The 25,556-nt window shown below is 42.4% G+C and overlaps 1 protein-coding gene across 2 annotated transcripts; it reads left to right on the plus strand.

Annotated features, from left to right (window-relative positions):
- Positions 1-868: 868 nt before the first annotated feature.
- On the plus strand, positions 869-24,588 carry LOC1275247 (tubulin beta-3 chain). 2 transcript variants are annotated; one of them, XM_314483.5, is made up of 4 exons: positions 869-1,507; positions 21,657-21,765; positions 22,386-22,630; positions 22,695-24,588. In XM_314483.5, exons 1-4 carry the CDS (start codon positions 1,451-1,453, stop codon positions 23,646-23,648), a joined length of 1,365 nt encoding a protein of 454 aa, XP_314483.4. In that variant the 5' UTR covers positions 869-1,450; the 3' UTR covers positions 23,649-24,588. The 2 variants fall into 2 exon arrangements, with proteins under 2 accessions (XP_314483.4, XP_061509033.1); XM_061653049.1 differs by having other exon boundaries at positions 889-1,507; positions 22,389-22,630.
- The last annotated feature ends 968 nt before the right edge of the window (positions 24,589-25,556 follow it).

The raw sequence follows: 25,556 nt of genomic DNA on the forward strand, positions 1-25,556 counted from the left end.
TCAGGAAGTCGACAAGATCGACGAAAACAGTATGTCGGGCGGGTTCGATTGGTGGCTTTTGGGTGTTTATTGAATTGGTTTGCTGATTTCATAAAATTATTTTTATCAACACAAGGAACAGCATTTGCAAATATTACTTATGGAATTCCTTGAACAAACAATAAATGAACAAGAAGCGCAATTATTTATCTTTTCAATGATATTCCGCACGACAGCAATTCTTTTACCCATACTAAATACAGAGCGTATCTTAATACAGTAAAATGAAAAAAACATTTATTAGAAACAAAAAATAAAACGATTCGACAAAAGAAAATATGGTATAATTAGAATGAAGAATACAGAGCGAATAATATATACAAATAAATATGTCCAGAAAAAGTATATCATTTTGTTATGTTTTAAGAAAAAAAAACATCTTCTAAACTATACTATATTACAAATACTTTAAGCAGTGTAAATATTTTTCTATTCTATTACCAACAAAAGAATAGTAACCTCAAAATGACATTATTTAAATAAATTCTGAAAGATTTTTTTTTGTTACGTGTAGTATAACTAGTATAACAATTTTTCTAATTCAGCACCACTCAATATTGTTTAAAAATGATATTTTTCCATAAAATTAAACTTGACCAAATCCCTACAATCATAGTATAATGATATAAATCTACCCGATTGCGTTGTAAAGCCCTGCACCGGCATTCAACACACACGCACCTCAGTCCACTGGGATTTGCTTCTTAGCAGTTCTGCACCCTTAACCGTGCTGCTTACAATTTTCCCCACAGATAACACGCACACTGCCACGCCGGCGTTCGCGTGTCGCTCGATCTTTACCGTCAGCTAGCGGCCCCTCGGACGATGATAAAATTTCCCTTCAAGCCCCACATTCCGGCCAGTTGTGGTGTGCACGTTGCAACGAACGGGCTGTCAGGTTTGCCGGTGAAAAGCGTACACTGTTTCTCTCCAGACGTGTGAAACGAAGCGACCAGCATCGCTCGCGCAACGCACCACTTCCGGTAAGCGCATCTCAGCCGAGCTCCGTCGTCGCTATACGATCGTTTTTGCGTGCTCTAACGCTCGGTAAAAACCATCGTGCACTGTTCGGTCTAGCGCTTATCTGACGCTTAGTCATTCGTGCCCCCGGTTCGAGGTTCGATCGTCGGTCGCTGTGGAACGGTTGGTTCAGTTTGCGTCGAACCTAGCTCGTGGTCGGATCGTGCAAGCAGCGCAACAAGCTTTGCCGTCTTTCTACACTGCAGTCTTTCTGAGTCTTGTGAACATTTCCGTGCACGTGTGTGCTAACCTTCATTCAAGAGGATCATACATCTCAGTGTTTTACCGTGCGTTCGATTTCGAGTGGAAAGTGATCGTGCCAGTTCTTGAAAAGTGCATTTGCGCTACCAATTTTAAGACCGTTTATCGCAAAAAAAAACACTCCGTCAACATGAGAGAAATCGTGCACCTGCAGGCCGGTCAGTGCGGTAACCAAATTGGAGCCAAGGTAAGCAATCCGGAAAGACAAATCTAATAAAGCATTTGTAAATGTTTTATTAATATTATACCATCCTCTGACATAAAGAGGGTTTCAAGAGTGATAATATTTGATAATGATAATGGCTAGTGCATCCACCATGCTTAAGAAGTGTTACAAGCACACTATCAATAATAGAAGTTGCTTGCCTATGGAAGATTCCAATCAGTTCCGTGGAACGTACCATTCTCCTGTGTGCACCACTTGCATCGAAGTAAATGCTTCTGGAACATGGCGTTCTTTTTGTTTCTCTTCATGTTTCAGAGATAAGACCAAAAACTTGAGTTTTGCATTGGACTATTAAATTCCAATTGCGCTATCTCGGGCAATGGTGATGGTGTTCGGAAACAGTTGCCTGTAAGTGCCTGCCCTGAAGCAACCGGAAAATTTATTTTTTTCATGCTGCCTACGAAACGCTCTCGGCATATGGCTGATGTGATTGCGGGTGAACAAGATCGTACGTTCTGCGGATTCTCTTTGTTTCCAACGTCCAGACTGCGACCACATCCGGCGTCGACCTCGGGGCTGGACGGAGTAATCAGCGTGTCTGAGTGTTTCGCGATTTTTTTCCCGGTGCTTTGCAGCGGCAGCATCAACACACTCACTCATAAGCCCTCCTGCTACTGCTGGTTGGGATGGTCTAGTTCTTTCACCTAGGCGCAACGCCCGATTGGCGTACCCATTCTAATTAACGGCATTTGTTCAGCATGACTGACTGGCCGTTGGGCTAGGCCGCAACGTTCTTCAGTTTCTTTTTTGGACGTTCGAATGAAATGGCATGGAAGCCGTTCCGCGTGCAGAGATTTGCGAATCAGCGAGCCGAGAATGATGGTAAAGCCACAACGAACGAGCTCTGCAGTGTAACGAACTCTTGCATTGGGGTCTTCCAGCTGATATCTTGTGGAGGTTGGTGTTTGGCTTACAGTTCGCATTAGTACGCTACCCGTTCTACGAGCAGAAGATAGCTTTATCTGCCGTCGTCGCGTTGGTCCCCTTTGTTTCTTTGCCGTTTTCTCAATGGTTCAGCAGTGTAGCATATTTATCTTAAGATTATGCGAGAACTCGACAACAACCTCTCCCAGGAAATGCTGGAACAAAGCATAGGTCCATATCGTTACATTCCGCGACAGAGCCAGTATGCCCGCCAGATGTTGGGACTGTGTGAGACTTTTGTCTGGTGTCCGATTACACGGTTTAAACACATTTTAAGATACACAAACACACCGCCGACACAGCATCTCCTTTGAACGTCAGAACGTCCGAAGTGACTCATCTGCAATTGGAAAATAATCTGGAGCGTTTTATTGTGCCCTTCTTGACAATTATAATTACTGCTCTCCTGAGTAATACACTCTTGAACAATAATCAACGATGAGTTGTCGGGGAATTCGTTTAAATCATACATGTACTGCAACGTAACACTTTCGACAAACGAACTTATCAGCTGCGATGCAGAAATCACGGAATGACGTTAAACGCACATGAGTAATGCTTTCGGCTAATCAGAAGCTTAAATTGTTCTTTCACACGAACATTGACGAGTCTCAATGTGCGCTGATAAACTAGACGAATATCAGCAACTGAAGGTATTAAAACAATGACAAGCAGTGGACGTGCTTGGTGAACGAAAAAAGTTACTAGTTATATCTGAGCAGGGCACCACCTCACGCAAGCGAAAATACTCACCTTAACAAATGAGAGAGCATTAGTGCAAAAAAACCCAAAAGCCAAATCAAATGATAATATGACCTCGTATGCGTACATACGTGCCGAGACAAACAAAATGACAGAAATGCTTGGGAAGGGTTTCCACCAAATCTCATTCAGCAAGCTTAGCTGTTGCCCTTTTTTTGTCTGAGGTTTGGAATTTCTAGAAAATGTACAAAAAAAAAAACCTCGACCCTTTCCAGCCTTGACCCTTCCACTGTTTAGAGTGTCATTTTTGTTGATGTCTCTATAGTTTTTCATACCCTTATTGCGTGTTGATTCAATTTTTTTTAAACCAGCCTGGTGTGATGACACGTTTTTGGTCGAGTTTTTGTTCGAGTTTCAGAAAGTAAAAACAAAAAAAGGGGGACGAAATTCCCTTTCACCAAAACTCTAGCAGACCTAGCGTGATCGTGATCTGATTGTAACTGAGCAGCAGTTGTGCATATGGATCACACGATAACCTTTGTGACGAGTGAATGGATGATGACTCTCACTGTATCAGGTGCATACGCAGATAGTACCTACAGCACGTTCAGCTACACCTTGATTAGTTGGGTGTCAAAACAACATTAATTAAACCTCCGCACGTAAAGGTAATAAATTTCGGGAAGCTGTAAGGTGACTTTGCTTTTCCACGTGAAAGTTTTTACGATAATGAAACCCTTCACGGTGCCCTTGCATACCATTCGGGAGGGGTTATGCTTTCCTTTGATCAACCTTCACCGCTGACCCGGGTCACGACCCCGAAGTGGAGTGGCTTTCACTCGAACACGGCACCAATAATAAAACCTTCACGGTAAAAGTTAGATAGACCAAAGATTATCTATGAACGATTCCATTTCAGCAACCAGCTTGATCAAGTTACTTGTGAGTAAGGTGAGTCTTTTGGACGTTAATGCACCTCCGCGTTCGATTTCGGTGGAGACAAATTGAAATGGAATTTTAATGTACCTTCGTAATGAAGGTGCCAGAGTCATACACTGTTAGGATCCCAATCATTCTCTGTAAAAGGAAGCTGGGGTGCCTGCGAGCGATGGTAACGTTTGTTCTGATTACATAAATACTGAGACCACTGCGACGAGTGTGGCTAACCGTTTCATAATGTACACCTGCTGGTAACTTATCCATAAACGTGTTTGCGAGTTGCGAATTGTTGGGGTGCAAAAACACCTTCTCTCAGTATGGTATCTAATGCTTACGGAGCTGTGGTCAAGGTTAGGTACCAGTTTAAATCGTTTTCTATCCCAAGGATGATAAAATAAGGCTTGGAATACTTCGTTGAAATGTAAATACATACCTTCATAGAGAGCAATGCAAGACGAACGAAGATCGTATGCCTCAGTGCTTGCTTGAATATAGTTTTGTTTCGACAAAACCGCACACAAACCAACAAAGCGTTTAACATTATTTATTTGCAGCCTACTCTAGCAAAGGTAAGGTGGCCTTGTCACTAGAAAAGGTGAGGCTTATCAAAAAAGTTGTCAAGCTGCTATTTCCGTATATGAGCATAGGAATGACTCCAACCTGCGCATGATTTATGTGGAGTTTTAATCAGTGCCCCAATGATAACACCATCACGAGTGATCAATTAATGATCGTTTAAAATGAGTTAGTGAATGTGTGCGTCTAATCGATTCATAATCACTGATCAATCTTTTGTCGATTAATTAAAAGATATCTCTCACGAACCCTTCAACGGTACTACGAATTCAATCGCTGTCAGAACCTAGAGCTAGAGACACAATGAGAGAGGCAGAGCAAACTCCTTCATTAGGTAACGGTTCTATACACATAAAATGGTCAGGTTTTTTGGAAGGGAGAGATTTATGGTAACACAAAAGAGCGGCAAAGTTAAGTTTTGCCAAGTGAATCGTTTTATGGCGCCTTCCATGCCATACACGGTCCAGTCGGTTTCATTCGTCAGCGGTTCATTGTTGTTTTCACATTTTCTTCTACTCTTGGCACCATAAATGCACCTTACACCGGTAAATGAGGAGGCAAGGGGGAGGCCGGCAAAGCGTCTGGCAAGCATCTGGAGAATCATTAAACCATGGCACCAGGCTTACCGCGATTTGCAATGTTGAGCTTCCACGGAAGCTTGAATTATTCTCCCTTCCTTTCGTTCGTTTCGGGAAAATTAAATCAAACTCATCCGCACAGCCGGTTCAGCGCACGATGATTCTCGGTTCTTGGCCGTGGCGAATTGCAGTTATGAGTTATTGGCGGTGTGGCTGAAGTTGGATGCGGTCGGTGTATTTCACCATGGTCCACTGCATCGCAGCACCGATCGCAAAGATCCATTAGTCTATTAGAACAAGCTGATTAGCTAAGAATCGGCCCTTTGATCGGGGAAGCATTGGCCGGTGAATAAGATTTTGCAATTTATCGTCCATACAAGACAAACGACCACCGCTAGGGTATGATACTCCTTAACCCAAGAACCAATGGACTTGGTTCTTAATCTTATGCGATAGAATCATTGGAAAAGGCGGAATTATATGGCAGGCTGCGAAGCTCTGCCAGCTTCTTTACGATTTTCTTGATCGCACTGATGCATAGCGCACAGTTCGTTGTACTCCAGTAAGGTGTCCATATTGATGGGTTAGTGAAATGGTAATCAGATAGTGTAATAGAAGTCTTATCGCTTTCAAACATGAACATGAACAACCGTCTACTTGTTGACGGACATTGAACGATGAGTTTAATGTTAACGTTGCTTCTTTCAACTGGCGTTGATAAACATGAAGGCAGCTGATCTTGTACAATGTGTCCAATGTATGATAAACTACCCCGTGAGCTGTTTCTTATCGGTCTGAGCGGCACCAACGAGATAGGTGTAGTTATATGGAACGTAGAAAGCTATTTTATCCGAAATCCTACCCTTATCTGGAAACGAAACATTATCCGTTTTTGAAAGTGTTTCTTTGATCGACACTTATTTTTGTAGTTTTGTATGACATTACTACTGCAGTTTCAAAATCAATGTAATGTTGAAATTATATGCTGAACACTTTATAGGTGATATCCATTTTAGTTGGATGTTGGATAGTTGACGGACAGTTAATAAAACATGGATTTTGATGATAAAGCTGGTTAAAAAAAAAAACATGCTCAATAATTAGTAAACAATCGAATAAGTGAGTTTGGTCTATTTTATTACTTATTTTCTATTAAAGCTGCTCTATTAATGCTGGTTAAAAAACATGCTCAATAATTAGTAGACAATCGAATAAGTGAGTTTGGTCTATTTTATTACTTATTTTCATTTTATTTTTAATTGATTTATAAAAAAGGATTACGTATCGTGGAACAAGAGAGGTCAGTTTTTTTACAGATGATATTAAATATTCCGTTTGTATAAGAAAGATCCGTTATTTTAAAGCAACAGCATTACGTGCATTCTAACACCTCTTCACCAAACCACCTATAATGAACAAAACTGAAGAATTGGAAGTAGTTCGCACCACTATAGAATAATTATCATGTTCATCGCAAAAGCCACCGAAATGCGCACGATCTAGAATCTAGATTCGTGCTAGTGCTGCTTCTAGAACCGAACTCCTGGTGGTCGCCTGACTTGCGTGACTTGCTTGTGTATTTGGTCCTCCGTACCGGTTTAGGTTTGTTTTCGCCAAGATCGCTTGTCCCTTTCTAGCAGACAAAACGATCATCCACGCTCTAAACAAGTAATTAACATCAATAATTAACTCTACTCTGGCGCAACTGCCGGCAAGTGCGCCTTCGTACCAGTGTGGTCCAGCTAGCTACAAATACCGAGATTTGATTTAATTTTTGTTGGTACAACGAACTCAGCTGCACTCTGCTGTCCATGGCGGTATTTTTGGAAAGAACGCACCAACCCGGAAAACTTAACGCAACGTGTGATGATGGGTAGCGATACCTTTCTGCTGAGATGTGGCTCAACGTTGGCGTCTGTCGTCCTCGCTGCGTGTGGCGTCTGTCCGAGGTAATTAGTGCAACCGGTATGGTTCTGGTCCGATGCATTCACTTTCTCTCCCACGGAAGCAAGTCAATCAATCGGTTGTGACAACTTCTGCATTCAAATGATGATGCAAACGAAACGAAGCTGTTTAAGTCCCTGCGCAAGGTGACCGAATATTCAAACAGAGGTCGTTGACTGGTAGGTTTTCTTTGCACATTGAAAGCCTCTTTTGGCGTGTTTCTATGCAGGTGATTTGTCGAGAATCGAGCTAGCTGAAAGCACCGAAAACCAAACATGACACGCACAGAACGAAACGTGATACGCTGGATAACCCGAAGACGAGCGAAAAGCGTTAGATCCTAATTATACACAGGAAAGGTTCAGCCTAATGTCACGAACGAACTCTTTCGGGGCTTCTGAGACGAAAGTTTGATGACCGGTTGTCAGTTTGCAATGTTGTTTCTCGCTACTTTTTATTTTAAACACGCAGATGGTAAGAATGGATTAACGCCACGCAACATGAGAAGATGAAGCTAAAACACGATCACGATGGCAAGCTTATTTAGTACAAAGAAACCAAGACACCAGATTATCGTGAAGGCGCTTTAAGATTCGATGCTCTTTGTAATGCTTGTCATTGATTATGCGTGATATGAATGAAGAATCGGTAGACATGCAAACGAGTAAAAGTGTTCATTCGACTGTTGCTGGACGATACACGGTGTGATGTGTGGTTACATTGAATCAATCGAAAACAGCTTTTCGTGTCAATGTCATGGTACGAATACCACGAATATCGAACAATACGAATAACTTTTATTGTGTATTAACCAACCACAAGTTTAGAACATCAGTAACGCCAAACAATAGAGTTACGCATTATTATCCCCATACAGCAATTGGATGTAGTGCGGCTATACAGACAATTAGTTATGCAGTTGTCGTACAAGAGAAGCATTGGTTGTTTGAATACCATGACAAATGGAGTGACTTTCACGCTAAACAATAGTCTTACTTTTGGTGGTTAGTAACGGTCAATGCTGGATGGAGTGTATTGAAAAAAAATCTGTATTTTGTGGGTTTTATGGTAAAACCAAAAAAAGCAAGTTCAAACCCATGAATCTGTTCTATGAGTGTCAACTGTAACACAGTTAGTGCATTATTACGTTCCTGGACGAACAGTACTCGTTTTGATTGTGTTAGATAGAGTGACTAAGGCCCAACGAAGGATCTCGGAATGTGTGTGGTTTTATAAATAAATCAAGTAACTACGAATGTGGTTCAAATGTGGATCATGTTAGCATCTACTTGTTCGTTCCCGAGTTCTGTCTAAACCAAACTAAAGAAGTATTTAAAGTAGCCGTTTTGTGCACTGTGCACTTGGCTGTTGGGAACGTTTAATAGTGTGCCAAAAACGGGTTCTTCCTGCCAACATGCAGTGTGGTCCTCATACTTCGAGTGTGAAACGAGTCTGTTCGCATTAAAGGCTTCTAAATTTGCACGAAACAGTCCCCCATTCTCGTTTTAGGCCCTAAATATAGCCACCAGAGGTGGTGGATTCGGCGGTACAGTACTCTACTCGTATCTTCAAAAATGCCGTCTATTCCTCCAAGAAATTCTCGTTAGCATGTGTTTGGCATAGGGGTGCTGGCAAATGCTCGAAATGGCATTTATGTGACATTACTTGAGAAGAACGTATGTCAGCTTTTAGATACTTTGAAGACTAAAAATATCTCCACCGCTACCCCGGCACACGCTGGACAAAGCGGTATGCGTGTGAGTGCTGTCACGCGACGATAAAGTTGCCGCAATGATTAAAATGGAGCTAATTGCTCGAAAGGGAAGTGCCAGCCAGCCAGCCGTCTCCTCAAACTGAACTGACTCACCACGCGCAATAGGACCGCAAGGAAGCGCTCTGTTCTTGAAGAGTCTGGTCGGCGGCATTTCAGACCCACGTTAGACGACGTTAATTGAATTTGATACAATTAATTAAACTTTCCCCTCGATGGAGCGCCTTTAAATTTGCTAGGTAGTCACGATGAGACGGGCAAGGTACTTTTGTTACTCTAGCAACTGGACCCTTCGAGATGGCTCTTATCAGTGTGGTTTGTTTGGCTCGCGAAAGCGCTACATCCAATTGGAGTCAATGATTATCGAGGTCAAACACAAGGTTGATGTGAGCGCGTCGAGGCTGATCGACTCAAATTCAGGATCGTGCCCAAATGTTGCGGTACAGCGCTAGATGAGATTGTGCTACGATTCAATGAAAAAGCGAAACATTTTCTTACTTGAAGGTCGTCGTACTCTTGCACGTCTTTTGATTGCTTTGGGTAGCAAAATTTAAAACCAGCTTAAACAACTTAAATCAAAATGCTTAATTCTCGGGCTTATCAATGTTGGAGTGAAAAACTCAGCACGATTGTGATTGGTTATGTGTCGTATAACAAAAAAACACATATGACCCAGGACGTGTTTAAATGCCGTACGTGCTTTTGATTTGTGGAATCGATTTTTTCATAAATTCTGGTTGTTCTCATAAAGTGTTGTTTTGTGACAAGTCTAAAGACGGGCGTTTAAATAATTATTGCCATCATTTGTACAATTATGTAAAAGTTTTATTGATTTTTTTTCTTTTGTTTTTTTAATTACAGGTAAGCTGAATAATCCTACAGAATGGAAAAAAGGATGGAAGGAATTAGAAATGTGAAATGCACCTGTTATCAGACAATGAAATTTAGACATTAAAATAGCATCATTAGGTGTAATGAGTATATCTATAGTAGCAGGAAAAAGTTTTACAAAGTTCAGCATAAATGTGAGCGTAAAATATAGTGCTGTACATTGTAACTACGTTAAATCTGCAACGTACTTTGTCGTTCCTAATAACGATTCATTGCTTTGGTGCCCACCCTCTAATTTGTTGCTGTTTTTTTATTAACAATGCCATAAAATAAGAGTGTCGGTAATTTTCTTTACAATTATTTCCTATCTCTATTTCTTCACTGCACTCTACTGCGTGAAGATCGCGCTAACTAACCGAGCTGATTACGACTGCCAAAGAGACGGCAACATAATCCACTTGGCGTTGCATTAATCCCGCTTAACGCATACTAATGCCAACAATTCTCGCCGTGCTTGACGAGATTATATCGTACTCGTTACTTTCCGAGGGACACTTTTCCTTACCAATGCCTAGAACAAACTGGTAACAAGCAAAAGTGTGCAGCAAAATGTGACTCTTCAAATGAATCATCCTACGTGAGCCACCACCAGCCGTCGACCGTGACAAACGAGTCCACGTAGTCTTTTTGCAATCCCCTTCCTTTTTTCTCCCTCAGTTAGCAAACGCTACGGAAATATTTGAAGACCCTTGCCGGCTGAGCATGCTGATGAAAATGCGAAAAATTTATCTACCAGCATTAATCAGCACACTGGTAGTGGTAGTGGTGGTGGTGGTGGAAGCAACCACGAAGAACTATAACAGTCGGCATTTCCTTTTCAAATCAAAACGACTCTGTTTGCTGAAGCATTTAGGAAGCAAGGGGGGCTTGGGCCTGAGTTGGTTTAAGCGCTAGCTGCTAGATGGTTAAGCATGACTGATTAAGATTTCTGCAACACCGAAACCACAACCGATCCATCTGGCGTCTGAAGCGGATGAGCGGAGCTGAGACAAATTTTTCTTTCATCTTTGCCTTTCATGGGATTCTCGATCGTTTGTACCTGATCCAGGTAAGCTGCACCTGTCATAACGACTCAACACAAACGTCACTGACGATTGATCTTTCTCGTCGGTGGATTGTTTCGCGGACAGCTCACTTTCCACGTTGTTTTTTTTCGAAGATTTGTAGTGCCAATGCAAATTTTTATCTAGCGGCTCAATTTTTGAGGTCACTGGACAACTGACATTAGATGGCGGGGTGAAGGATGCTGTTGGGTGTAGAAACCCTGCCGTTCGTGAAAGCGAATCGCTAATAGCCAATGATCAACGCCGAATGTGTTGCACGTGTAAAGAAGAAAGGTTGCTTCCGGAGGCCAGGTTTCTCACGATTTGTACAACTTTCAACGTAGCGTACGTTGAGTAATTACTGGTTACAGTTTTATATTCTCTTATAGGAGACAAAGTAGAAGTGTTATTAGTTTGTGATATGGTTTTATAAGAAAACTATCCAAATGTTAAGATCAAAAATACATTGTTTAATCCATTTTTAACCATGTACAAATAAACTGGCTTGGGTTCGTTTTGAAACTGGCAAACGCAACATCGAAAACCAATCAATCGGTATTGCAATCGAAATTGAAGACTCACGCTATTTGAAATAGAAATAAAAACAATACAATACAAACCAATCCACCAAAGAGAAATCACTACGAATTGAGCATTCCCGCTGTGCAAAAAGAAGAAGTAAAAAAAAATAGAAATTGATTCCGTCTGCCAGAAGCAAGCAGATTGTCTTCTGGCCAACCATTTTCGCACACCGGTAGGCTAAGCGGGTCTGCGAAACTTCATTTTGCGATCATCTCCATCACGGTTTTGGGACCGAAATGGAAGTAGTAGTTAATTGTCGTTTCGTGATTTCGAGGCTCGGTACCGCACCGGACAGTCGGATTGCTTGCATTCGTTCGTAGAGGTAACGTACGGTAACCACAGGGGAAATTGGAAAAGCAGGAAAAACGGGGCCACTTGTTGTGACAGATGGAAGCTATTCGAATGGGGGTTGCAAATTGGAAAGTTAGTTTATGGCATCGCTGTGCTTGTTCCTAGTGATTGATAGATCGAGTAATGAATCAACTGTTTCTACTCTGCACGATCAAATGGAAGTTAGAAGATGGTGGGCGTGTTGATAATTTTAGTTTTTTCGTTATTCAGACTAATATAAAAAGTGTTTCATGACTATTATATTTTAATAAAATACGATCTGAAAACTATAGCTTCACCGCAAACATAGCTGTTCAAGACCACAAGATAATGCGGGAGAATCTTTAGGTCGGGGACAGCTTATAGATAAGAACAGAAAAACCTCAAGCAAAGCATTGCAAACATGCAACGGAACCATACTGCGATCATTTTTGTAGTGACTGTTGCATGTTGTTTGGAAATGCTTAGCATAATTGATTGATTCCCATCTCTTAACAAGAGGTACCGTTGTCCTGGGGCACTGGCTGGTCATTGTTCCATTCAGGTTAACTTAGTTGTCGGTAATGTTACCACTGTGCGCTGGAAAACGCCTCCCAGAGAAAGTCTATGCTCTGGTAAACCACACAGAGTGGGAAATTAATGATTGAGTTGCTTTTTTCAGAGTCGGATTCAAAAACAAAGTTAATTCTTACGTTCCCATTTACACATCTGATGAAACTAACAATTTTGTGTGACTTATGTAAACATGATATTTATATCACAGACTAAACGTAACTTTCTCTCTAAATCGTACATCGTCTCACGGATTAACAGAATACAGTTTTATTGAAAAATAGCTCACAGCATTCACAGCCATTACGTTACCAGTTTGCTTCTTTCTTCTCAAAACTCAGGTCTACGTGTTCAGAAAAGCTAAAAGCAGGTCAGTTAGCGGCAAACCAAATTTTGCACGATTTTGCTGTCGTCAATCTTTCGCAGTACGACCGAGATTTGGAGCTCAACACGACCTGCGAACAGAACGGAAAACAAATGCCAAATAGAAACGAGCTGCTGGCGGAAAAGTCGTTGTCCGTAAAGCTGCCAAACGTTTGTTCCTTCCGTTCAATGATTATTTGCCAAAGAAAAAGCCTTTGGGTCGGGCTAACCGCATTACCGACATTGCCAATTCCAAATCCTCGATTTCGGACAAGCTTTCATTCGCGACGCAAGAAAGCTTCAAATAAATTATACCCAACAAATAAAAATGGCGAACTGGCTGGAACTGGGATGGATTGTTACCTTTTTTTTATACCATAATAATAACACAGTTGATGTTACAAACAAGCGTTGAAGATGTCTCGTTGCTCGTGGGAGATTTGATTGGGGATGGGATTTTTCGTCGCCGCTTCCGATTGCCGGCTTACATCCGCGATCTCAGCCGATCGTCACCGCTACGGTAGCTAAGCATCTAGTAAGCTTTTCCATCGAGCGTATCAAACGTGTGGAAATAAAACCAACATGATTAACGCAAACATGCGAACGTGGAACCGATTTTCACCACCACCCTCATCTTCACTCGGACGATCCGGCTCATGTGCCGGCGCTGTGCGGGCTGCAGGTGCTGGAAAATCCATTAATTACTGAACTAATTGCCCGGGCGGGTGTGGTTGCGGTGTAATCACCGCGGCGAATTTGGGTTACACCATTACACCGTGCAGCCATAATTACAACGAAAGGGTCCCGGGGTCTTCGTGGGCCACCGGCACAATCTAACGGAAGAAAATACAGGGTGCGATTGGAAGATGGCCACAGCCGTCGTATACCATTCGTTCGTTCGACGGTAATGGAATGTTGATCGATTCAATCGATTCGGTGGTAGAACTGAAATGGGCAAAAGTGTGGAAAGAGTCGAAAATTGACGAATACCTGTGAAACTGTACGGGGTTTGTGGTACGTCTGTGCGACACATGCAGTGTAGCATGATTGAGGTTAATCTACAAGTGAGCAATATGATGCCACAGCGAAAACGATGATCCCCGATAAGATCCGTTAGGTGATCTTTTTACACTGACTCTTTTTCTGGCGATGAAATGTACCCCCTTTTTGTTGCATTATTATTTTAACGCATAACTGAAAGTAACACAGCACCTCGCAACGATCCATTCGAAAAGATAGCAAAGCAAAATATAGTCCAATAAAGAGAAGAGAAATGATATAAAATGACCATATGAATGAACCGAAATCACATTGTCGTTGTGTTGGGTTGCCCAAAATTGTATATTAATTAAGTGAATGGCACCTTTAACGATTCACTTTTCTTCTGCAAAGTTTCTACCGGTATCAAATATCCACACTCCGGTCGATGAAAAGCTCCGATTACGGTGCTAATTATGATATTGCCTCTAAAAATGCTACACCGATTTGCATTCTCATTCCGATACGGTTTAAACCCACTGACTGGGCAATATTTATGAGGTGTAAAACGTACGCATAAAATCATCATTTTAACGTCGTTACGTGTCAGCAATTCAGAATCTGAGTTGGGGCGAATTTTAAAATGTTTAATTGAATAAAAGTCATTATGCTTTCATTGTGATTAGTATCGCGCTATTAAATCGTACAACCGTTATACTTGATTGATTGTGGAAATTACTCAGTTGAAAACAAAAAGAGTGTAATTTTTTACATGTTATTGTTTTTCTGTTGACTTCAGTGGAAAGTTTGATAATGATTGGAAAGTTAAATCAAATGTTGCTCCAAGCATTTGCAGTAAATAAGACAACTGGAGATGTCACGAACAACTAGATGAGAAAACAGACTACTCTAACGAGACGACCATTTGACAATCAATTCCACCACTTGAGCCAACTCGCCGGAAATAGAGGAAAGAAATGAAAGTCGAATGTAAGACGAAGCTTATTTCGCTGCATTAAAAATCGCTTGAGTTTTTTGGGAAAACTGCTCCAATTTAGTTTCAACGATTTATTCCCTTTCCTATGTTAGGTACGAGCTCTCTTGTCGTGTAAGCGTCCGGTTGTTTCAGGAATGGAAAAATAAATTTATGAGTGACAAATAATGCTGCGCGCTTGAAACTGTAACGATGTCAATAGAGCCTACAGTAAAAGAATGATATGATCTTTATTTTCGAGGAAATTTATACAGAATTTGTGACTCAAAGTCCTATTCTAGATTCATTTACATTTTAAAAAATAGACAAATACCCAGCTGATGCTTGAGCGGACCGCTTCTTCTTTAGACGTTAAACTGATTTAAATGACACTCATTACGCTAATTGCAACCGTTGTCGTGTTGTTGCTGAGAGAGAAAGAGAGCAATCATACGACACGTCCCAAGGGTTGAATTACGAGCCAAAAAACATGATCGTTTTAGTCCATGCACAGTCAAACTAAAGCGGTTTTTTGCTGACATGGTGTTAGCTTCCTGCTGGCTTCCTTCACGGCGGGATCCGTATTGGTATGTAGTAAAGAAAGGGGGTTATTAAGGCACCTGCTTTTTTTTGTTTCACTTATGCTTCCTCGTCTGCAGACTTACGAGAGCAGAAAAGAAGCACAAATACACAAGCTTCGCAAAGTATCGTACTGCGTTCGTTTGTTCGGAGAGGTGAGTGCTGAACATCGTTTATGTAGGTTTATGAAAATGTTCTGTTGTCATCTTTTGGAACACGGCCAACGGTTCATCATCTAAGTTGTATTGCCACTGATTGTGATTAGCCATTTTTGGTGCAATTTGGTCGATTGCCGGCTCCACTTTTTGCAACGCTGTGTGTTTTTTTATTCGTGTGTAAATCGTTTTTGGGCCACCGTGTTATGGCCGGATGATGGTAATTGTGGTTTAACGATGTCCATTTTGCCGACCAGCTGTGTTTTTCTTCGACGTGTGTGCTTTTATTTAGAGCTGTTTTACGATATTTAATGGACGATCATTTGGAACGCACGTTGTAATGGCTTCATCAAAGGAAGATGGGCTAATGTGGGTGGTGATAAGAGTGTTAATTCACTCACTAGTAATGCGAAGAAGAAAAACATAGATGCGATGTTAATGTGATCGTTACCTTTGAAAGATCGAGATGATTGTTCAGTTTGTGTAAGATGCATTGCAACTTATTTGATCTTTCATATTTTTCAACTGACGCAAATAAAGCTTAACACTTCATGCAATTGTTTCTACAATTTGATGACTAATCTCATCCCATAGAATAAAGCAGCTGTAGCGGGAACATTTGTATTAATCATACCGACACGACACATATTAACGATCGTGCTTTGACTAATTGTGTGCGTCTGCGCACGTTGACCGCAAAAAGAGCTGTATCGACCAAGCCGGGGAGGGGGTAGTAGCTACCACTCATAACAATAATAATTGTTTGCAAGCGATTCCTCTCGCAACTGTTGCTTTCGTCAATCGAGCTCGTTTAGCTCGGCTGCCTGGCGACGGCATTAAATTCTTGCGCGAAATCGGAATTCAAGCGATTGCCAGTTTCACTCCATTCATGATGTCTTTATGATGGCCTGGATGTGGAACGGGCGAGAAGGAAATGTGTGAGAACGACGCCAGACAATAATAGACGACAACGGAGACCTCCACCGAATCCAGACGTATCATATATCCGGCACATAGAGAGCAGCGCCACAGCTTCATGGTTTCGATGAAAGAATTCGTTCGAGAACAGAAAACGAACTGAAGCACCGTCCGACCGTGACATGGTACCAGCGAAAGTGCCAATGTTCCTGAAAATGCTCGAAAGAATGACGGCGCAAGGGAAGCGAGAACCTTCATTACCATTATGTCTGAGAACGCTTTTGCTGTCATAAATGCGTATACAAATTTGACGTCTCGTATTCCTCCGTGTTCCGTGTTATTTGTACTGAAAGATATAAGAACAGACCGTTTTCGAACGATATGGCACTGATGCTGGATTGAAGTATATGTGTATAGAAGGACAAAAAACTATACAAACATGATTGTAACATACTGTCAGCGCAACATTGTTGCAGTTATATGGATTCAGCCCGATGTAGTGTGAACATGACCAATGCACGTTGAACCCGGCAGAGAGTTTACATACATTTGATCGGTTACGATCGTAGCTCCTGTTTAGGTCGTTTGCATGTTCCGAACATGTGGCTTCCGTTTCATTTGGTTGAGAATAGCAGATTGCTTTTGCATGTTTAATGTCTGTTTCTGTAACGTAAAGAGAGCTGTTGCGGAAAGGATGGTGTAAGATTGAGTAAATTTACTCTTTTGGAAAAATTTACACTTCATGCGACGAACGAGGAAATTTTGTACGTTTGAAGAATTATTCTTGATGTGATGTAAACTGCTGTTTATGATATCCGTCATGATAAATTTCCATTACTGCGATAGGTGAGTTTCTTGCTAGAAACATATCGAATAGGGCGTTATTTTACAAAGTAGATCGCTCATTTACATGGCATAAATCATATTTGGCGAACCGGTAAATTTTCCCTACATAGTCATAAACGCGTCTCATAATTCAATTCACAGAATTTTCGCCCATTACGATCGGCCAGAAGAGAATAGTCCGAGCCATAAATGCGCTGACTAAACATCGTTAGTCTTGCACCGGCATTTAACGAGCCAGCGAGCTCGCTTTGATATTTCCGCGTTGCGGTGCGTCTGCATCGGTAATAACTTTCTCGCTTATCGCATCGATCATTTGGGGAAGGGACGGAGGGCATCACTTGCCTGGCGACGTTTGGATCTTCGCGTTGGTTTCGAAAAACCGCATCCGAGCGCACGCCCGTAGTCACAGGTCATAAATTATGCTGTGGTCTAAAAATACTAATAAGCTGCAGCTACGTCGACTGCATACAAGATGCAGTGAATGGCGTTCTTCATCATGTTCGGTAAGGCAAACATAGAACCGTCACCAGAACACCACCGTCCGTACAGGCTTGGCATGCAGTTTGGGTAAAGCATTTTCGGTGCGGGAGAACTTTTTGGAGCTGAAGAATTACGCACTCAACTTTCGGAAGGGTACAGGCATGGCGCGTGTGACTTTGAGTTGACAGCCACGAACGCAGACGATGTGCTGAAAATAGGAGTAACCAAACCTGAACGCCCTGTCATGGGCGATGCTGTGAAGATGTGTGAAAGATAAATCGGTGCTGCTCTCAGCAGCATCCCGTTCGGCGGTCAAACTGTGGGCAATGACCCGTACTGTGGTGCCACCGATACGATGTTGAACGTATCCGCTGTGCAGGAGGTGGAGAAAGAGACATCGAAATGCTCGTTCTACATGGTGTGCTAGCGTATCAAACAAGCCAACAGCAATCTTATTGCGGGAATAGTTATCTACACACAGACATACACACACACACACACGCTCACAAAAGCAACACAAAATTGCACGAATGTCTATCGTGAGACATGCCGTGGATCTTTGATTAGAATCTCATGACAATCCCGAAAACTTCCCATGCTCATGGTGGACTGAACGCCAACCCAAACAACAACGACGACGAAAAGCAAACGACCCTGAAATTGGGCTACCAAATCTCACTGACAACTCAGCGGAACGCGTGAGTTTTCTGTGCCGGAAGTATCTGAACGGTTGTTGCCCTATGCTGACACCGGGCATTGGGGGATCGTTTTGAGAACGAATGAGCCTTAATTGCTAGGTACAATAAACAAATATAATTCGCTACCATCATGACATCACGACTGCGTAGTAGAAATCGCTAAAACTAGAAAAGGGGATCTGAGAGAGAGAGAAAAAAACTGCCTCATTGTTACCATACCTTGTCAAGTATAGAGAACATATTATCAACTAGCGCTTCAACTTGTCCACGAAACTTTGAATGCATCAAATAATAGGGACACTAAATTGAGAACGTTTCGCTATTGGAAAGAATGTGACCGAGCGTCACGTAAAACAAATCTAACGAAGGAATTCTAATTACCCACGGGGAACGAAACGTGTATCACTGATTGTTTGTAAATGTGTACGCAACCATTCACTCCCCATGAATGATCGAGGAACATGTCTTTCCCCCATTGTTCCTATGTAAATCGATGAGTTGACATAGTTACGAACACGCTTAAACAGGGAATGGCACAACGGCTCAATGAAAGCTGCTGCATGACCTTCTTCGTCATCGGAAGTGACAGTTATGTAGCGATTGAATGAATGAGTAACAGTCTGGAAGTACTTCTAGTGGCCAATTTGTGCGGCAGTAAGTAGTGCACCAATCCATTCAATAGAAAATAGTGACGCAAAATATTGTCTACCTTTGCGCGGTACAAAACAATTCCCGGGATAGAGTGACACACAACACAGGCGAACTTCATTCTGACTGACTGGGCTCTTTCTCCGCCGAAACGGGTGGAACGTTTTTGTGGCGGTTGGGGCTAAGCGTTTTCGGCAAGCGGAACGGTATTTTGGGGATTCTGTTATGTTGGGCTGCGTGAAACAATCATACATGGAACAGTAAATTATTTTGTCACGCTTTGTTAGGCTGCAGGTTTGATGATTCGTACATCTTTGGTCTGCTGGGCGGGTAAGAAAGAGACGAGAAGTGGATGAGTTTTTGAAGTAAATTTTCTACCACATTTCGTTTCTCGTGGAATAATACAGGGTTGGATGATTGTTTTATGACTAAAAAGTTCCATAAGCTTCAGTGTTGATTGTTGGTGATATGGATCAGTGATTTGAACGCTGTCATTACGGAGCAATGTCTCCGATGTGCTTTCGGTAATTCTAGTTTTATTGCATGGCATTTTGTCTAGGCCACAAGTTCTTGAACAGTTCATCATATTTAGGAGAGCATAATATCGTAAAAATTTTAGTACCCTTTGGCACCAAAAAGCTATGTAACCAATATTCCTTCAATTGATAATAACAAAAGAAAAATATCATCATAACTGGAGCTCACTGATTTATGTTTAAAAAATACATAATTTTGGGCACTGTATCTAAGAAAAATTGTGATCAGGGTCTGATCAAGAACAAACTTTTGACAGGAAGCGTCTAATGAATGTAGCGTGAGAATGTAGCATTCGTATTTAATTAGATCCTCCCGTATTTGAAAGCGTCGGCGCAGAGCCTGCACAAACCCATTCTTCGTTCATTCGTATAACCATAACAACCAACCACAGGAGAAGTAATCTTCTGACACCTAAGAAGTGTCTCGAGTGTCCCATGTTCCCATGTTAGTAGCGGAAGGGTTGAACTCGTTTATATTGTTGTTTCTGTGTGTGGATTTCAAGCTAAAAAGTAACCATCTTTGGAAAATTTATTTTGGGATGTTGTCTTCCAAATCCATTTTAGAGTACGTGCTCATTTCCGGGAAAGTCTAGTTTAAGACCGGATTTCGGTAGCAGAGCGTTAGATTTATGGTGCGCTTTCGCGAGCAATATGCTGTTGCTGCTGCTGTAACGTTTCCGTATTCACCGTCAGTGTCAACCTGAATTGAAATGGGATTTTCGGCGCATCTTTCACATCTCACACCTCAAGGGACAGTGCAATCGTCCCTGGGACTGTGACTTAATCGCAATCAGACTGTGAACAGCGAAATTGAGCGCTGGGACGACCTATGCCATGGGCCGGTGATCGGTGAGAGTAAACTGTCAAACTGTACGCCAGTCTTTCGACTTACATTGATGTCTCCCAGTAAGCCAGGAAAAGCTTCACCACGTGAAGGTGGTAGAATAGGATTTCCTTTCGCGTTGTTGTGTCTCCCGCCACGCTAACTAATTGACGATCGCTGTCAACGTTGGGCGATGACAAAGAGCATGCTGCAGTCACTCGGTGCAGTCTCTCCCTAGCCCTGATTTATTTATAACTTTCAAAACGGTAGACCCAAGTGCGAGATCCCGCACACAGTCCATCGGGATCCATTTTATTTTTAAAGCCCTCCCCACTTAATGGTTTTCTAGTGGGGCATTGCGTGCGCTGTATACCTACCAGCGCGCGCCAACGGAAGCCACAAATGAGCCACAGAAGTACCGAAAGCAATCGTTAAATCTAATTTTTATTTTTATGAAAATGTTAACAAGCGCCCTGGAGTCGTCGGGTGGTACGTACACCGCGTCCCATCCCCGGGGTGTGAGATGGAACACCGATTATGGCTTACGCGGATTAGATGGATTGCTACCGCGTCCAACACGATGGCCTCAAGTGTTTGTTTGAATGGGTTGGTGATCGTAAATATTTCCCATATGGGAAACTGCATCCGCGACCTACAGATTTCCATTTTGGATGGAGATGGGAAAGAGACCAAAACTGTGAATTGTGGTTCCCCTTTTTCCAGCACGATGAATGATGGTCAATATTTCTTCCCTGTCACCGCGGTTCGATTGAAATGAATTCGAGCATAGCAAGAGGGTTGGAGTGTGGAGAGTGCATGAGAAATTAAAACCATCACCCTATTCATTTGGATCCATTTTTTCTAATGCAGTAGGTTTACGCTTTAACGATTGACGAGCACAGTGTTCCTTAAAATCCAATATCCGATGGGAAGGACGGCAGAAATGACATAATTCTGACGTAATTTTCTCAGAAAGTAACTCCCATATGCCGGCTGGTACTCGTTGCAGCACATTTGGTTTGATTTGATACGCTTTAATGAGTTAAACTAGAGTCAAATTTAGTATTCATAAATGTTGAGCTATAATTAAGAAGTTGTGTTACTGATGAAGTCTTTCAAGCATATGCTTGTAGTTGAAATCATGATCGTAAAGGAAATATAATTATTTTTAATGTGCCTTAACTTCTTCGATCTGTAATGGTGCTGTGACCTAAAATTTCTTATGTAAATATGGTTCGTTGCATAATAATAACAAAACCAAATTCATTTTTTCATTTCCAGTTTTGGGAAATCATCTCCGAGGAGCATGGCATTGATGCCTCCGGTGTCTACAATGGCGAATCCGATCTTCAGCTCGAGCGTGTTAGCGTGTACTACAACGAAGCATCGGGTAAGTTAAACGGGTTCACAGTAACACAGGCAGTTTTCAACAATCAGCCAGCAGCCTCCTCAGGTGCTCAACACTTATTTCTATCTGATACACGGTACCATGAAAATTACCTGTTGATGTGCAGAATTCTCGTGTTGATTATTTCCCCTCGTTCAGTATGATTTTTTTCTCCGTTATTCTTGATATTGATCTACTCAGACGCCGCTAGTGGACGCCGCTACCACCATTTGGTTCTGTCTAGTGCAGAATATGTCTGTTGAAATGGATGTAAAGCAAAATTCTTGCAACCATGAACCGTAAACCGTTCAACTGCTAGCGAACGTGAACTATCAGCGCTTCACTAGTATTAATCGTTTCCGGTCCAGTCCGGATTGCAGTTCGAAACAATAGTACTAATTAGAATGTCGGCAGCAAGGACTCAACAGAATGGCAATCAAAACGTGCCCGGAATTGCATCGGTTAGCGGTTCCGTTTTGTGCATCGGAAGTGGTGTTGGGTGTGAGTCACCTGTTTGTCGATGGCTGTTATGCGTTCATTCAATGATGGCATACCTTCACTACTCATAGTCAGCATATCTTATAATTCGTCACGTACTTTTCGTTTGCATTGGCTTTTTACAGCAGTGTCGCGGGCATCCGGTGGCAAGTATGTGCCGCGTGCCATTCTGCTTGATCTGGAGCCGGGTACCATGGAGGCAGTCCGTTCCGGATCGTACGGTAAGCTGTTCCGTCCGGATAACTTCGTCTTCGGGCAGTCTGGTGCCGGCAACAACTGGGCCAAAGGACACTACACCGAGGGTGCTGAGCTGGTCGATGCCGTGTTGGATGTGGTGCGCAAGGAGTGCGAGAACTGCGACTGTCTGCAGGTGAGTAGTACATAATAGACTAGCACAAACATTGTTTTACTGATCCGCATGCCCTTTCTCGCAGGGATTCCAACTGACGCACTCACTGGGAGGTGGTACCGGTTCGGGTATGGGCACGCTGCTGATCTCGAAAATCCGCGAAGAGTATCCGGATCGTATCATGAACACCTACTCGGTTGTACCGTCGCCGAAAGTGTCGGACACGGTGGTTGAGCCGTACAATGCTACCCTCTCGATCCATCAGCTGGTGGAGAACACGGACGAGACGTACTGTATCGATAACGAGGCCCTGTACGATATCTGTTTCCGCACGCTGAAGGTGCCCAATCCGAGCTACGGCGATTTGAACCATCTCGTTTCGCTGACGATGTCCGGTGTGACCACCTGTCTGCGATTCCCGGGACAGCTGAATGCCGATTTGCGCAAGCTGGCCGTCAACATGGTGCCGTTCCCGCGTCTTCACTTCTTCATGCCCGGTTTCGCTCCACTGACGTCCCGTGGCTCCCAGCAGTACCGTGCGCTCACCGTGCCGGAGCTGACCCAACAGATGTTCGATGCCAAGAACATGATGGCGGCTTGCGATCCACGCCATGGCCGCTACCTAACAGTCGCTGCCGTGTTCCGTGGACGCATGTCCATGAAGGAGGTCGACGAGCAGATGCTGGCGGTTCAGAACAAGAACAGCAGCTACTTCGTCGAGTGGATCCCGAACAACGTCAAGACTGCCGTCTGTGATATTCCGCCGAAGGGCCTTAAAATGTCGTCCACGTTCATTGGTAACACCACTGCCATCCAGGAGCTGTTCAAGCGCATCTCGGAGCAGTTCTCCGCTATGTTCCGTCGCAAGGCGTTCTTGCACTGGTACACGGGCGAGGGTATGGACGAGATGGAGTTCACCGAGGCGGAGAGCAACATGAACGATCTGGTGTCGGAGTACCAGCAGTACCAGGAGGCGACCGCTGACGACGAGTTCGAACAGGAAGACTGCCAGGATGAGATGGAGGGCGAGTGCGTTTGAGGCGGACGGGCGGGCCGTTCGAAGAGAGCAGTCCGTGGCCAGCACTAACTTCCTGGCTTTGGCATTTTTATTATTTATTAAAATTTCTCGTAGCTAGGCAAACGATTTTATATTCCGAATACCGGAGACTGCGTGTGTGTAAAGAAACGTTAAAGTAACATTTACTAAAGAAAAACAAAGAAGAAAAGAAAAACATAAGAAAAAAAGTATCGTAATAATATACTCGATTCACCGTTTGATCATTTCTACAGGATACTTGAATTGATACGACTTCTAAACGATCGCAAATGCTACTCAATATCATCTTCGATCTCAAGACAGAAGCTTGTTTCTGTATCGAGATATTTTGTAACTTCTAGCGCAAACAGTAAAGACTCCCTGGTTTTTTCTAAGGGTGGAAAGTTCGTCTCCCGTTATGTAGGTACTCAAGCGAAGTTTCTTGAAAGCGGAGAAACTGCTAGCGGAGAGTCCCCAACGACTAGAAGCAAAGGATTGCAGACGAAGATAATGGTGAGGGCGAGCCCTTTCCAACCAACTATGAGAATACCATGTGTGTTATTTTACTCTTAACAGAATAGTTTTTGATCAGATGACGGTGTTTTGTTTTTGGTAACAGATGAACTGAGTGACACGGGGTGTTGTTTTGAAGAACCTACAAATACCTATGGATAGGAATTAGTAGTCTTGTCAGCTTACAATCGGATGGTAGCATCTAGAACAATAGAGAACATCTACTCAAAGCCCATTTCGTGCAGATACGTGTGCTGATTGTCTGTTTGTGTTGAAATTCTTGACCGGCCGGTAACGGCATCGAACGTGAAGGTGGATGCCAAAGACGCGAAGAGTTGTGTGTAATGAGCAGCAGCAATTGTAACCATACTGGCAAATCATTGAGTGATGACAGTCAAGCGAAATATATCCTCATTATTTATACCATGTACGTGTATGCCGAATTATCGTGTGTTTTTGTCAAAAATAGTAAATAAAAACAACTTTTTGTGGGAAGTTACAAATCGTACTGGAATATCACAGATATTAACAAATAAACAAAACATAAATTTAATAAGATTGTACAGAAAAGTGAAATGAAGATTGCACGCAAACAAATGAAGCGATTATACTGAACTTTACAGGCTCTCGAGTTTAAGATGCAATATTTTATTTTTTAATATATATGAAAAAAATAAAACGCATTGTGTAAAGGGTGCTGAGATGTTTCGCAGTTTTTTCCAAGGATTTCGGATTCGTTTCGGTATATCATTGTGTATTGTTTAAGATTTTATAATGTATTACGAGTGTTCCATGTCTTAAAAATGAAGCAGCTATGGGGCATGTAATGACTGTTAGAAATTGGGCAAGATGCTGTTGTTGCTAGTTTCATAAGGAATATTGAAACATCCTTTAATCATGAGCGTTCTACTATTCTTTAGTTTATTGAACAATAGTGCTCCTTACTGGAAAACCGCTAACTTGAGCTCAATGTTGCTCAATTTTGCTCATCAAGTGGGCTCCAGTATAGCGACACCTAGTGGCCAAAAAGCCGTATTTCCAGCGGTCATTGAATTGCATACCGTAGGGCGTTAAATAAATCGCCCTAGCCGCAAAATTGACCCTAGCCGCAAAATTGAAGATTTCGGACGTCGTGTGGACATCGTGTCCAGTTTAAGAGGTTACTCGACCAAGCGAACTTTTTTAGACGGGTTTTATGGCAAAAATTGTGGCGGATTTCCCAGGTTTGTTGTATCAAATAGCAGCCACAAAAATAAATTTTATGGATGGCTAGAAAAAAAATAATAATGCCCTCCCCCTTACTCCTTCCTGGTCGGTAATTGTTTATGTTTATGTTTATGTTTATGTTTATTTGTCTATTGATGGACAATAATGCCCTCTCGAACCATTTTAGCAATG

The sequence above is a fragment of the Anopheles gambiae genome, chromosome 3 (genome assembly GCF_943734735.2).
Source record: "Anopheles gambiae chromosome 3, idAnoGambNW_F1_1, whole genome shotgun sequence".
Classification (NCBI taxonomy): domain Eukaryota; kingdom Metazoa; phylum Arthropoda; class Insecta; order Diptera; family Culicidae; genus Anopheles; species Anopheles gambiae.